At 39.8% G+C, this 15120-nt stretch overlaps 1 protein-coding gene across 1 annotated transcript in view; it reads right to left on the reverse strand.

The window, feature by feature from the left end:
- The window catches only part of SH2D4B (SH2 domain containing 4B), a 54377-nt gene extending 43275 nt beyond the window's left edge, over nucleotides 1-11102 (reverse strand). The window contains exons 1-2 of the mRNA XM_040071674.1: nucleotides 10919-11102; nucleotides 9516-9523 (exon numbers count right to left, since the gene is read on the reverse strand). Coding sequence (XP_039927608.1) covers nucleotides 9516-9523; nucleotides 10919-11102 — 192 coding nt within the window. The remainder of the gene's footprint in view (nucleotides 1-9515; nucleotides 9524-10918) is intronic.
- Between the last annotated feature and the right edge of the window lie 4018 nt (nucleotides 11103-15120).

A 15120-nucleotide genomic window follows, 5' to 3' on the forward strand; every position in this document is an offset into this window, starting at 1 on the left:
CCCAGCGTTGGCCTTAACAGTACTAACATCAAAGAGGGGTGGAAATTTAAGCTAATAGTGTTTTCCTTCAATAACTCTCAAAAGCATTTGCTCTTTCGCAGTCTATCAGATTATGTCTCAGGTTATAAATGTGAATGTGTTTCATTGTGGTTCTTATTCTGTACATTTCTGTGTTCCTGTCAACACAACATTTATGTTGTGTTTTTTGGATGCAGCATTAGAATACCATCTGCTGAGACCTGACTGGCCAGCTCACTACTTGCCTGCAAGGTTCTCACCTACTGCATTTCATGATACTTCATATCCTGAGAAGTATGGAATTTCCCAGGAGTACTGATTCCATATAACCAGAGGCAGTTTTTGTTTTAAAAGCACAGCATGTGTTCTTTCTGGTGAGGAATTTGAATATCCTAGTGCTCTCCTTTATTTAGTACTTTAAAGAAAACATTGCAAACAACACAACTTGTATTAATTGATCTGGACCATAACTGATGGGTACAAAATACCACTCCAGTTCTGAGACAATTTCCTATTTCTGTTCATTTATGAGCATATCAGATGGAACTAGGAAAAAAAAAAAAATCACCAAACTTTCCAGGTAAGCAGACAAATTTTATCTTTGCTTCTCTCAAGGTTTTCTGTGCCAAAGGTTTATTAATGTGTTTCTCAGAGGCACAACTTACTCATTGCAACCCAGCCATACAAAACAAATAGCTGATTTGTAGACATCTCTTGAGAAATTGTTTTGTTCTTTTAAAATAATGGATCTTTTTTATAAAGTTCTAGGCAGGAGATGTATAAACTCCTTTGAAACCATCAGTATAACATATTGTTGGTTCAGCACTACATACAGTACAGAACTCTACTGTACATGCATAAAGTACATGTTCAAATAAAGTTCAAACTAAAAGATTTGTGTAGTAAAAAATCTGGCAATTTTAACCTTCAGCATTAAACAGATAGACCCCATATACATAATTTTAAAACAATTTAACTTGAGTACATATGGCTTAATTCAGATTTTTCTCTAGAAGAAAAGAAGGCCTTTTCATATCCAACCACTAAATTTACTTCAAGAAATCACTCCCATGCAAACCTTTCCTTAAACCTCTGCTCCCATAAAGCTGCAGCTGGGCTTTACTGTACAATCTGATCATAAAACTCAGTAGTTTCTTAGCACAAAATAACATCAAAAATGAGTGTGCAGGAAAAAAAAAAAATGGGCACCTCAGGGAGAAAATCTGGCACCATGAAAACAATTTCTGCCAGACAAAAAGCCTCTACAGCCTGCAGAATCAGTCAGTGAGAGAGTCAGCTTTTCTAGGCTAATGATATTTTAAACTGCAGAACCTATGGCAAGATCAAGAAAGTCCAGAAAATTATTTTCCCTAATACTTGTAGGAAACTAGTGTTGCCTGCTTTGCAAGTAGAGAAGTACCACTATTGAGGGCTGATTATAACAAAATAATTCCTGCTTTAAAATGTCTCTCAAGTGTTAATTTTTTTTTAAATTTATAATTTTTTAGTTAAAAATTTTTCAAAATAAGATGTTTTGTTAACATACGTTATTTCCAAATGAAAGAGAAATACACACACACAAAAAAAAGAAAAGTTCAACTAACTATAAAAGGAAGAGACAAGTTCTGGCTAAACAATTTCGAAATATAGATGAGAAAGAGGCAAGAAAACCTCATGTTTTCTGCTCAGCAGCAGGATTCTGAGCCCAGTCACAAAGCCTAATGCAGAGTCAGGAAATAAAAATTAATTCTCTTGAGCCCTGGTCTTGTGCCTTGACCACAATTTTTTTTTTTTTTCTTTTTTTTTTTTTCCTTCTTGGAGAGACTGTAGCAGGCTGCAAATAATAACCCTTAGGAAGCGGTGTACATCAAAGTTAGTCTGGACTGCAGAGTAGAAATGGAAGTATTTTAGAAACAAACACAGCTTTATCAGGAAAACTTACTGAATAATTTACCAAGTGTTCCCCATCCCTACTCTTCAGATCAATGATACATCAGCTTTAATATTCCACCATTTTTCACCTAAAAAAACTTTGTAGCACCAGAAGAAGACAACACAAACTTTTGAAGTTCTTTTTACCTGAAGCCCATCCATGGATTAGTATCTCACGTGGAGCTCCTCTAAACCTACACCCATACTGCTTTGAGACCTGCAAACTGGCTTCTGGCTCCAGAAAAATGCCAGGTCAGAAAACACAAAATCAGGTCTCTCAAATCTGCAGCACAAAGGGATCGCAGCAAAAATTTTCTTGGAGATCTAAAGCCAAAACCAACAGCAACTCAAGTTTGAGCGTATAAACACACACAAACAAAAATAGGAGCAAATCATGTTTTCTATTTGTCTGTTGTTTGCACAGTCAATTCTATAACAGCAACAGGTGTAAAACAATGCCCTAGAGAGCAATAGGAAACTCAAGCTCTCACCTGCCAGAATTATTTCGAGGCTCTGCCAGCAGCTCTCCTGATCCCGTGCACAGAGTGCTGGAGTGCTACCAGGAGCTGCCATGGGGCACCAAGGGCTGCTCTCTGTGCTGCCCCAGGGCCACCAGGGCATTGTCACCTCATCCCTGCCGTGGGTTCAAGAGTTTTATGGGTTCTTGGGCTCCTTTTCCACATCTCCAAATAAAAGTGCTTTGGAAATGATGGTCATTAGAGCAAATAGAATACTGCTGGAGTCAGCTTCCTTTCTGCATTGGTCACCATTGCTGTAGCAGGCCGTGAATCCCCAGCACCCATTTGCGATCCATCCCCAGTGTTTACGCAGGAGCTGTTCCAAGGAGCTGGAGGCCTGATTTGGTGTCAGGATTCCCAGCTGTGCCATCACCCAGTCTGCCACAGTCCAGCAAAATGACAGAGAGCACCAAGCCTTTCTATGGTAGGGAGTGCCACAAGCTGTAAATTCAGAAAATTACACAATTGCTGATTTATATTCTTAGAACCACGGGACAGCATGCAAATTCTGCTTTATGTTGTACTAAAGAATCTGCTATTTCCATGAGCAGCCTTGTTTCTCTGGGCTTCCCACCATAATTCTCCTGCTTGGAAGCCACAGATCTCTACAACAGCAATTGACTGTCCTTCCTCACCCACTGGGAAGCTTTGTAGTCACACAAGTATCTTTCGGCTCTCTTCAGAAAACATCTCTATTCTGCCCTCTCTCTGGGCTAGAAAAAAACTCCTGAAATTTATTCTGCAATTGAAATAAGCTGCATGTGCATTAAAATCTGATCAGCCTAATCTACTTTTGCCATGGAGAGCTAAACCATAGCTCGTGGAGTTTGCTGTGTTTGTAGGGTTGTGGGTTTTTGTTCTTCTGCAATTCAAATATCTGGTATACTCTGGTCCAAGCACAATGCCCTTTACTTGAGATTTCTTGGCTTTCCAAGCAAATTAGTTTAATGGCTTCTGTAAAGTAGAGGCTTGAACTTTGTTAGTCTGCAGGGTAGATGAGGTTCCATTCAGTTTCATTAGCTAGAGGACACGTGTTAGAAGTGCATTGATCAGGATGAAAATGAGGATGTGAGCTTTAGGCTGTTCTCTATTCCTTGAGCTTAGCCAATATAAGTATTGAATTATCTTTTTTTTTTTTTTTTTTACAAACACACAAACAGAATTTCACTTCTTTCTAAGGAGAAAACCTAGGAAATTACTGTGAATGTTTTTGAGAGACTTTTCAAAGGACAGAATGCATGTCTCAAAACATTAACTGCTGTAAATCCATTAAGATACACAGAGAATAACTAGATGGTAATGAGAAAAGTAATGAAAATAACATCATCCCACAATAAACTGAAGATCTACAATTAATTTGTGCTCTGCCCCTGCTAATAGTCATGGGAGCATAGAAACCCTCTTTTCCCAAAATACATTCAAAAAACCCCTTCATTTCAATTCTTGAGAAGAATGGGGGAAAATTCTGCCCCTAACATTTCAATTTACACACCTTTGAATTTCAACACTATGTTATGTGCCTTTCTACTTGGAATTTGCAAGGATTTGCAAGGGGAGAAAGAAAGTCAGCTGATTACATTAATATATCAATAAGGGTTGCAGGATTTCAGCATTACTGAAAAATCAGCCTTTTATGGCTCTCCAGCTGCTTCCTGATCATATAACAAACTCAATCTTCTGTTTATGGAATTACAGCCTGTTACCATGGAAATAATTATGCTGCAATAAACCCCTGCAGGATCAAATAAAGGAAGAGTGACTGAAGAGAGCAAATATTAAGGGAGGAAACAGTTACTCAGATTAAGACTCTGGCAATTAACAAATGTAGCAGGGACAACTGTACACGACACTCAGAGGTAAGTGGGTTTGCATTAGGACATGGTATGTATATATGCAACGTACACACAGAGGTTTGCATGTTAGAAACCAAAAAGAAGAAGAAAAAAGAAACACAGAAATAAAATGCCATTTAAGCGGCATCTATCCAGTATGTTCCAAATAATTTTGTGGCTCCCTGGCAAAGGCACATTGCTACATGTAACAATTTTGTAATTGGCCCAATTTCAACCAGGTGATAACACTCAAAACACTTTCTTAAAGACATTTTTCTAACTCCTTGTACAATCTAGAAGCAGCCTCGTGTCTGTCCATTTTAATGGCTGACCTTTTCACTGTAAACAGCATAAAAATGTAGGTAACCGTCAGAGGAAAATTGAAGGGTTTAAAATCATTCCCATCCGTATCGCTCATTTGAGATTTTTTTTCTTCATTAGAAAACATCAAGAACATAGCACCATATTTTCTGACTCTTCATCCAAACTGAATCTTGCAAAGTGTAAAAAGCTATATATATAGGGCTTGGTTTCTCACACAGACCTATCACAAAGCTTCCAGGTTTTTCCTTTGAGAATAAAATAAAACTAAACTTGCATGGCTGCTTCAGGGTCTACAGGAAACACAAAGCAGGAGGATAAGGGTTCTGGGTCACAGAATGAACAGGGAAATACGGATCATTTTGTGCACCAGGCTCTCCTGATTAATGCAGCGTGGCAGGTTTGCGCTGACTCCTTTTGTCAGGACCACAGAAGCAGGGAGAACTATACCTTACAGTGAGGTTTATTAGCACCACAGCAAAGTAGTGGACTGAAAGGTGATTGAACTGCCATCAGAGTCTGGCTAAACCCACTGCTGACTTAAACACATTGAGTTTTCCTGCACCTTCCAAATCCTGCTCTCAAAACAGGGTTCCTTCGTCCTTGAATGTTTTAGTCGTTTATGTTAAAAATTAGCAAAATCAGCAGGAAAATATTGAATTAGCTCGGGCAAATCCCATTTTCCCCTTGGCCGCAGCTCTGCCCTCTTTCCATATCAAGTATTCATGAGTTTGCAGACAGTCACAACCTCCTATCACTACCAGGGCACAGCAAGTGGGAGAAAGTCCAACCCTGCTGTGTCCAGACAGGTGGAGGGACGCAGCAGTGCCCTCCCTGCCCGAGGCTGCAGTAACCCAGCAGCCTCTCAGAGTGGCTGACGCCAGATGTCCCGGGGAACAGGAGCACTGAGGATTGCACGTGTGCAGGAGAAGGCCCCTGCAGGCAGGCAGCGATATTCTGCTGTCACTTTTCTGCAAAACAGAAAAATCAGCTGCAGGACAAGATACTAAACCGAAAAGCAGTCTTATGGCTGATCACATCACAGAAGTCCCTCTGGATTTGTTCCATCTAGCGCATACCTAGGTCATGCAGCAGTTGGAGGTCTCTTAACAGCCCCAGGTTCCGAGACCTGTGTTTAGAAGCTGCTGTCTAACCCTGCCTCAGCACTCAGCCACTCCAGGCAGGGGCCCCGAACAGCGCAGTTCTGGCCCAAGGTACAGAGCACTAACAGCGCTGCAGCATACCTCCAGCTTCTCTAAATTGGGAGTGTTACATTAAAACTTACCCAATGACTTCAAATTAGGTGGCACAGTCCCCTAACAAAAATTGTTTTAATGTTCTTGCTCATGTTCTCTTGTTACTTTTCCATCTGTATCTGAATTGGAAACTAAGGACAGGACTCTACAGAATTCAAGACCACATAAATGTCAGAAATTTCAGAAATACTGAGGTCTTATGTCTCTGGTTAGACCCATATTCAGTGATACAGAGAAAGACACTGAACACTGACAGGAGCTTGTCTCCATAGGAGACAAAAAAATCTTAGCTAAGTATCACCAGGGTCTGTAGAGGCCTGAGCATAAATAAGGAATACATTTCCAAGTTCAAAGCCAGAAAAAATGTCACTGCATGTCCACCCACTGAAACACATGCCCACTCACTGGCCTTCCTCTGACACTGATGTATTCTCCAAACATCCACTTGGGATGTTTGAAATACTTGCTTCCAAATAGCATCATCTATCCCCTAATGATTTTCTAACACAAATGTCATTTAGATAGATAAATTATTTTCTAGCCATGCTGTGATTGGCCCACCCTATTTTCTCCCAGCTACTCTTGTTAAGAACAGGTAAGTAAGAGAGTTTACAAATCGCTCCTGTCTAAGCACCAAGAGCTGTAGTTCACAATGAATAAACAGAAATAACAGCAGAAATGCTATTGAGCTAACAGCAGCAGACCAGCATTATCTCCCCTCCCACGACTGTCCTTCAGCTACCTAACGCTCAATAGTTTTTGAGGTCTCATTTTGGGAATGCTGACAGTTCTGGATACTGCATCAGTGTCAAAACCCAAATTGGCAGGGTCCTCCGCTTCCTCCCAGCTCAGCTGGAGTGGCTAAAGGGCTCCTGCCTAATCACATAAATATGGTCCTTTGCAAATTGCAAAGCTGCCTGTCACTCAACTCTCAGAAAAACCCAAAGGGATTTTGAAATTTTGAGATGTCTCTCAGTGATTTTAGCACAGCAGGAACAAACAAATTGTTTCATTACAATGAAGATATGTTCCTGAAGCATCTGCCCAGGAGCAATTTGTAAGTGAACTGAAGATGGACGTCCAAGAATCCAGCTCACCAGCCAGCAGTCATCATTTAATTAAAGGTACCAAAGACTTCCTTTACCTTGAATAAGCTCACTAAATGCTGTCATTTTGGGAGGACCCGCATGATGCCCAAATTCTACTAATAATTTTAAGGAAGGTACAAATAGCAAAAAATTTGGGGACAATTTATTCAATATCTTCTGAAGGAAATACTTCATTCTGAAGTGATGCTTCAGAACATTGCTTCCCTTTAGACATCAATCTGTGTTTGTTAAATGGCAAAGAAATTAAAACTGTTGAATAATCTGAACACATTTCATTCACCCCCAAAGTGAAATAATTCCTTCAACATTGACTCATTCTGATACTAATTTCAATTTTGACCTTTTCTCAAGACACATGGAACCAAACAATCCAAATACAGAAGCAGGCACCATTTATGTGACTAATATTATTTTCTTTAGAAATTAAGAGTAAGACTACAGATGGGTACACTATTTGCCTTGCTGAACACTCTCAACAACTTACATCTTATTTCATGGTTTGGATTTGTTTTCTAAACAGCAAATTTCATATTACTGAATAGGACATTTATAGACAACCTGTACTTAGTGGCACTGCTTCAAAAATCAGTGCAGATTTGGCGGCTTTGGTAGTTAGTTTCCAAACAATTAAAAAATGATCATGTTAATGAGCATTCCCTGAGCTTGTTGATGATTTTAACTCTAGCCCAAGGCCTTTCTGACCTGCATATACCAATCTTTTTGCCCCCTCTGCACTTGTGGTTTCCATAGGACAGCACACTTGAAACACAGGAACACTTCATCCTCAAGTCACCGTAGGAAACCAAAACTGAACTCACAATCACTGCTTTGTTTTGAAAACTCCAAGCCATTTGCTGTGCTGCTGGGTGCACACATCCCACTGTAACTAAGCTCTTGAATCCATGGGGAATTGCAGCAGCTGGGATATAGAGCTCCACATCAAGCAGAAGACACTTTTCAGCGCCCTTTTATTTAGGGGAGTATCCGTTGTCATTAACAGCTTTTGATCGATCTCACTGTATCCCATCCCAAAGAGGTGGGGAGAAAAGTTTTCCTATGTGGCTATTCAAACTTCAGGGAAAACAGAAGGATTTCAAAGGCAGTGCTATCAAGATAATTCCAGTTAAATTAGTATAAAATTATTTTATACAAACTCTATGTTGCATTCACAAACAACATCCACATTTTCCTGTCTACTGTAAACTTTCAGAAACTCAGCATTAGTGATATTGACGTCTCACATCTATTCTACTCTTTTGGGCTAGGAAAATATCCATAAACTCAGAGTAACTCCTGGCCTAAAGAAAGTAGCACGAACATGAAACATGTCATGCAGCAGAGTCAAAAACAAAACCCACAGATGAAAAACCTCAAATCCCTCAGTTCCAATGGAATAAAGAACATGTAATTGTGGTAGCTTTGCATTTCTTGGTAGTCACTAATTTAAAGCAGGAATAAAACCACTCTGTTTTCTGCACTGTGTAGCAGGGGAACAGGGTCTGGAAATTCACTTTTATATTAAAGGCCAACTGAAAATTAAGCAGCTTATGGTCCAAAAAATGATGACGTCAATTGTCCTCTAGGAAAAAAATATTTTAAGATAAAAAAATATTATTGGCGTCTACTCTGACCCCTTAAGTCTGTAGACAAGACTATTGCACAGTAATTACTATTTTATATCCCAAATTTGCAGTTGGCTTTTTTATCTTTTCTGTTTTAAACAAGAAACCATGTTCACTGAGAGACCATTTAACATCACATTGTGGAACTGTGCAATAGAAATCAATTACAAGTATCTGTATAGCTAATGACCAGCACACCTGAAAGAAGTTATATTTTCCAACTCTGGTGCACATCAGTTCATAAAAGTAAAAAAATATTTCCAGCAGAACCAGATGCCTGACTTGCAAATCTGATTCCCATAGTTCTTCACTACAGTTCTGAAGAAAGTAGAAATCTCCAACGGTGGGCAAAAGTCAAACCTAAGCAATACCTTTAATTGGCAATTTAAGAAGGTAAAATGGAAATGGGTTTTTGTGAAATTTAACTCAACGTGTATTTGTGACTACCTTTGTCAGAGTGAATATAATCTATGGGGTACTCTGCTGCTCTCCTTTCTCCTATTCCTTATAAATCAGAAAATTAATTACCCAGAAAATGGTCTCCCGTAGTCAGAAGCTGAACAGGTTTCATGTATAATTTATATATGGAAATGTAGGTGTCAACACTGTGACAATTCATCAGATAAATATTTTTGCAGTTAGAGTTTTCTGTATCTGTCTCCCTCAAAGAATGAGCATGATACAGATTATATCAATGATACGATGTTGTTTTGGTATGTGGACCTGAACTGCATTTTTAATTTTTTCTCGGCTACAAATCAATCAAAATGAACAAGGCTTTTGTGCTGTATGAGAGAAGCTGCTATGATGCCATCCTTCTCAGAGGACCATTCACAGTGAGAGCACTAACATTAAAAAAAAAAAAAAAAAAAAAAAGAGAAAATTAACGAGGTTTTGCAACATCCACTTTGCCATCTGTCAGGGGACATTTTAAACTCCTGCTCTGGCTGACGAGGGTCAGCCCTCGTTTAAAGGCTACCACTGTAACTTAGCCCAATCACTTCATGGAGATCTGTGCTTCACGTGACTCTTGGAAAATAGTCTTGCTTTGAAGCACATTTCTAATAGTAGTCTTTGAGTTGATAACTGTCTAAGGGGCACTTTTTAAAGTGCAGAAGCTCTAGGTATTTCAAGTGTGACAACTGAAGCCAACAATATGTCTCTATTGGGGTGTTTCTACCATGGGTGTGTTCAAATAAGCAACACTAGAAATGCTGATTGCAGTCCCATAACCATTAAAGAGCTTTCTCAAAATCAGCTACCAAAAGTTATCAGAAATTTTGAATATTCAAGCTTTACTAGATTTTAAAATAGGATAAGGTCTTTGGCAGGGAAATGAGTGTTTGACGTATCTCTGTGATATCTCCTTGCTGAGTGAGGAATCACTGCAGTTACATTTCCAAGATGAAAATGTTTTCTATCTTACACCAGCCTAACAGCTTCAGCCTATGAATGGGGAAAAGATGGAAAGCCACTTACTCAGAGAAAAAAGCAAGGAATTAATTATTTCTGTTTATTTGAAACCACTTGCATCCAAGGCCAGTCAGTTGGAAAAGACATTTGGAGAAGTTATTTTCTGACGTTTCTTCCATCAGTCTCCTATTCACTTTTCAAGTCAGCACACACATTCAGCATTCATAGCAGCCTCTGGGAGGAGCTCCATATTTTCACTACATAATGCACACTAACAGATTTCTGGTTTCTTCTCTTTGTTTTTGGTTGTTGACTTGCCACACGATTATCCTATTTCCTAAACATAATCTCTTGGAGACTATTTGCTAATGCAGTCGGAAATTTAGTCTCATATGGTGTGGCTGTTTTGGTATTGCATTTATTCACAAAGAGCCCTTCATAATAAGCTCAAATTCATAAAATTATTTCCTACTCCAGCCAGATGGAAATATTTAATGCCAAGTCAAGAAACTGCAACAGCACAGGCTTTTGCTTGACCTACAGTGAGGGATGAGGACGGCAGGCAAAAAAAAAAAAAAAAGCCTTAGGAGTAAAGGAGAAACTTGGTCATGATAGATCAGTTAGCACTGACAGAAGAGTAGCAGTGACTGCTGACTGAAACAGGCACTTCAAAACAATTCCTCTCACTCCATCACTAAGGTACTCCCAAAAGGAAGGACCAGCCTGGAGATACAAGGAGCAGGAACACGGTGCTTTTGTTGTCCCAGACTGTCGTTTTGCCCATGGGGACAGCTGGCACTCATCCTTGCAATCTCTTCCAGAAGCCTGCTGCACCACAGGCAGTTTCAAGCCCACCATCCCCAGCTCTGAAGTATAGAAGGAGGTCACAAATCTTACTCTGGTTGCGCCTTGCCGTCTTTCTCAGCACAGCCTCCTCCATCCGGGCTTTTTCTTCCCTTTCCCTCCAGCGCCTCAGCTGCTCTTCTCTCATCTTGTAGAACAAGATCTGCTTTTGCTCTTCGTTCAGCTCTGCCAGGAGCTCAGGGTCAATATACATATCACGCAAAATTTGCTGCAGCATGATGACTCCAAAAAAATAAAAATGACAAGGAAAAACAAGAGAGAGAAACCTGCTTCCAATTAGACCCACTGCAGTGACAAAACCCCACTGATGGCACTCCAGAAGGCAAACTGCAGCAAAGGAGCTCTCCCACGCCTGCCTGCCCAGGAGAGGTTTGATTCCTGCTCTGGCCCTTTTTGTGCAGTCATATTCTGCTCCTTGTCTTGACAGGGACAGAGTTCTTTGCTTATCTCATCCTCCAAAGGTAGGGACAGGTGTCAAGTGCATGTAAGAAAAATGAACAGAACAGGCTAGGAAAAAAAAAAAAAAGGAAAAGGCTTGGAGAAAAAAGTAAAAGTCACTTCAGTGCTCCTGACTGCAAGCCAGTAAAAATAAGGGATTCTTGACTGAACCCAGCAGCTTTGCTCCCTTGAGCAGAAGGAAATTCAACATAGAGAGTCTCAGAGTTTCAGGTCAAGCAGCTCCCTTCAGCAGCAAGACTCCCAAGGGTGTGAGCGTTGCCCAGGGGTTTAAAGTGATGTCATGGTTAAAGGTATCACCTACACCAACAATATCCATGTCACTTTGGGAACTGATCTCTCCTGATAAGAGAGGAGTTTGCATATTATTTCTCAGTCTAGCCTGTTAACCAGTCTCCACAGAGTAAGGCATGATAGAGGTCACAGTTACCTGGTGTTGACAAATACTGTCATGCAGCAAATTGACTAAAATGCTTCTAAAATTAAAAGCAGATCTTACAAAAGCCACAAGAATCTTGTTATCACCTTATAAATAAATTAATATGAATTAAACAAGACTAAGTTCTCAGCAATTCGCACAGACTATGCAAGCCCTGATGTTAATTCATTTTCCACTTGGTGACTGGAGAAAGTGACAATGCTGCTCTTCCAGGAGATTATAGCTGTTTACTATGTAACAGTTTTATCAAAATAGGCAAAAATAATATTTCAGCACTAGGGCCAAAAGCCATTTAATTATGTAAAAAACCCAAACCAAAGCAAACAAGCCCAACACACTAAAAAGCAAACCCTCTGGATTTGGGAGCCTGTTTTCACTGGGCAGGGGTTCAGCTCCTCTGGGGAGGGATGGCACATTGTGGGAGGGGACCACTTTATGAGACAAACCAAAGTGGGGCCCCTCAGAGGCAAAACAAAACACAGATCACGTCTGCAGGCTGAGCCACATCCCACTGCTTGATTTTTACACAAGACAAAGAGAAAGCACAGGCCTATGTTTCCTCATGAGAAACCTGCTTTATAGATAAGAAGCTATCAAAGTCTTATATGAATGACTTCCATGACCTCATATTCAAAAATATCATATGACCTTCTTTTGAGGTATGCAAAATACTGCTGCCCTAATTAAGGTGGAAAATAAAACTGATATAAAACAAAATTCCAGTGAAGACATTCTATCACCTGGAAACACGATGCCAAAGATGCTGGAATGATGCCTTCAGCTGGAACAGGATGTCAGAACCCATCAGGGGCTGTAGTGAGTGTAGTCCACATCTACCCAGCAATTCAGGATCAGTCTGATGTACAGATTTTGTCTCCTAAAACAAAATGCCTTTATTATTACTATTATTTTTTAAGAAATAGAACTTAGCAAGGAAAAAACCTAGAGTAAGAAAGATTTTATTATGCTTCTCTATTTTACTTAGTCAGGTATAGAAAAGGGAGACCCTGGGGGGTTAGCTTTTGTTTCTCCACTTCTATTCAATTATATTAGAGCTGTAGCTCCACATTTTGGCACTAATTGAAAAAGACTCACCTTTGCAAAGGCTTCGGGGCAGGCAGTTTCACTGTTTTACTCATTTGTCATCGTTCTTATTTTATTTTGCTTGGCTTCACAGACCAGAAATTAAATCCTGATCAGAAGCTATCACAGTGCAAAGAACAAACTCTTCATCATGGATTATGTGTATTTGAGCATGATAAGTAGCACCATTTCTGAACAGCATTCAGCTGCAGAAGTAGCTCAGGATGGAGATACAAGATACAAGACAGAATGCAAACAAATATTCAGGCAACAGCTCGTAATGTTCAATCAGCAACCACGCATGAAAAACAGCAAGAGCCATGAGATAAAATGACACTCCACGAACAACCCATTGCCTGAAGATTATTCACCAAAAATATTTGAGGATGGTAACCAAATGGAATTAAAGAAAAAAATATTTCCGACACAGATTAACAAAATAAAATTCACATGTGGAAGTGTCATCATCTAATCACAGCAGGAAATCTGATCAACTTCCTTGTCATAGATTTTCTTTGGTTGCAGCAATCCCAAGATAAAAAAAATTGGAAATACAAAGGAGAAGTAAGGAAGATAAAGAAATATCCCATCCAATGTAAGCCAACATTCAACAGAAATAGAAACAAACATCATCAATTTAGCCATTAATTTTTAACCTATTAGACACTGATTCTCATTGCAGTTCATGTTCCCACAAATATTCCAAATACATAGATGGAATTATCACCAAGAAGTTATCACAATTGCTCCTGAGAGATTTCTGGTTGCTTGGGAAATTAATCAAATCTCTGAGGTCCAAAACAACCATGAAGAAACACCAAGCCTACTCTAATAACTCTTGCTCTTTCTAGGATTAGCTCATATTTTGTAAAGTGATGAGTTTTGCTACTCCAACCAACATAGAGTCAGAAAACTGAGGGATAGGAAATAACTCGGGCAAAACAAAAAAGTTTTATTGCAAAATAATTATTCTCTCTCCTCCTTTCCCAGGCCTGATTAGTACAGGGATAAATTAATGACTCAAAAGAGCAGGGAAATACGCAGTAAAGATGCCTGCTTCCTGATTGTGCCCATCCATCATCTTTCTGGGAAAAGCCTTCCAGCCTTCCTGGGAAGCATTTTGAATCGTTTAGAAGGACATTGCTGTTCCGCCTTGGTTACCCCTAGTACAACAGTCCAAGCTAAGCTAAAATCATTACAGAAACATTTCAACTCAATAGCCTATACACAAAATAAAAGTGACTATTGTTGGAATTCTTTGTTGGCAGCCATTACCTTACAACAATTGCCACACAACTTGATGCTCAAATGAGTAGCAGTCTCTGCAAGGAGCCCAGAGCCATTTAAAATTTAAGCTTGGAGTTCCCTTTAATCTTAAATGGCCTCTTCTGGGGCTAGACACACTCTGTCCCACCTCTGGTGTAGCATCTTTCTGGCAATACACTCCCCAACTGTGCCACTAGAATCCATCTGCTGGGGAAGGGAAGGGAGGGAGAGGAAAAGGTACATTTTAGTTTCATTTTTTTAAGAGAGGGGAAGTCCTTTATTGGCTAAGAGCTGCAAATCTCTTCATCTGTCTTCCTCTGAGCATGTGCATCTTCCATTCCCTGAACTGGCAACGCTGATTATTGCTGAGCCAGAAGAACAGCATTTGCATTTTATGACAGAGCCATAAAATCTACTCTAGCCATGTAATTTACATAAAAATATTGTGCTATAACCTACACATTACATGGGAAGAGAGGGCTGTAATGCATCTCTCTCCTTAAAGAATGGGACACAATTAAGGAAAAAAAACCCAGTAAATAAAAAAATGTGGCAATCATGTTTTCCAGACTGTGAACTCCATGGTCTCAAACAATTTCTTGTGGCTTAAGTTTTTGGGTTTTTTTTTCCATTTTTTAAGAGGAAGCAGCATGCAGTATCTTAATTTTTCGAGTCCTGCTGTGTCAGCATCAAATGGAGAACAGTAGAACCTAGAACTGAATGGCCCAGGAGGGAGCTGACCACGTAAAAGTGGAAAGGCAAAATTAACATTTGTTTGAGGTCTCTAAAACCCTACAAATCTGTCACTACAAAAGCAAATGTGCTTTGGCACTCTCCATGAACTAGCCTTATGTCTGATTTACATGTTGCTGTTAATTAAAAGCCAGGAAAAACCAAAACCGGTTGAGAACCGTCCCCTCCGCACCTCCTTTCACAGATGGGCTCAGCAGAGCAGCCTGGTTCTTCTCCATTTCCATAGCCAAGTCTGTGG

Source organism: Hirundo rustica, chromosome 8 (assembly GCF_015227805.2).
Source record: "Hirundo rustica isolate bHirRus1 chromosome 8, bHirRus1.pri.v3, whole genome shotgun sequence".
Taxonomy (NCBI): Eukaryota; Metazoa; Chordata; class Aves; order Passeriformes; family Hirundinidae; genus Hirundo; species Hirundo rustica.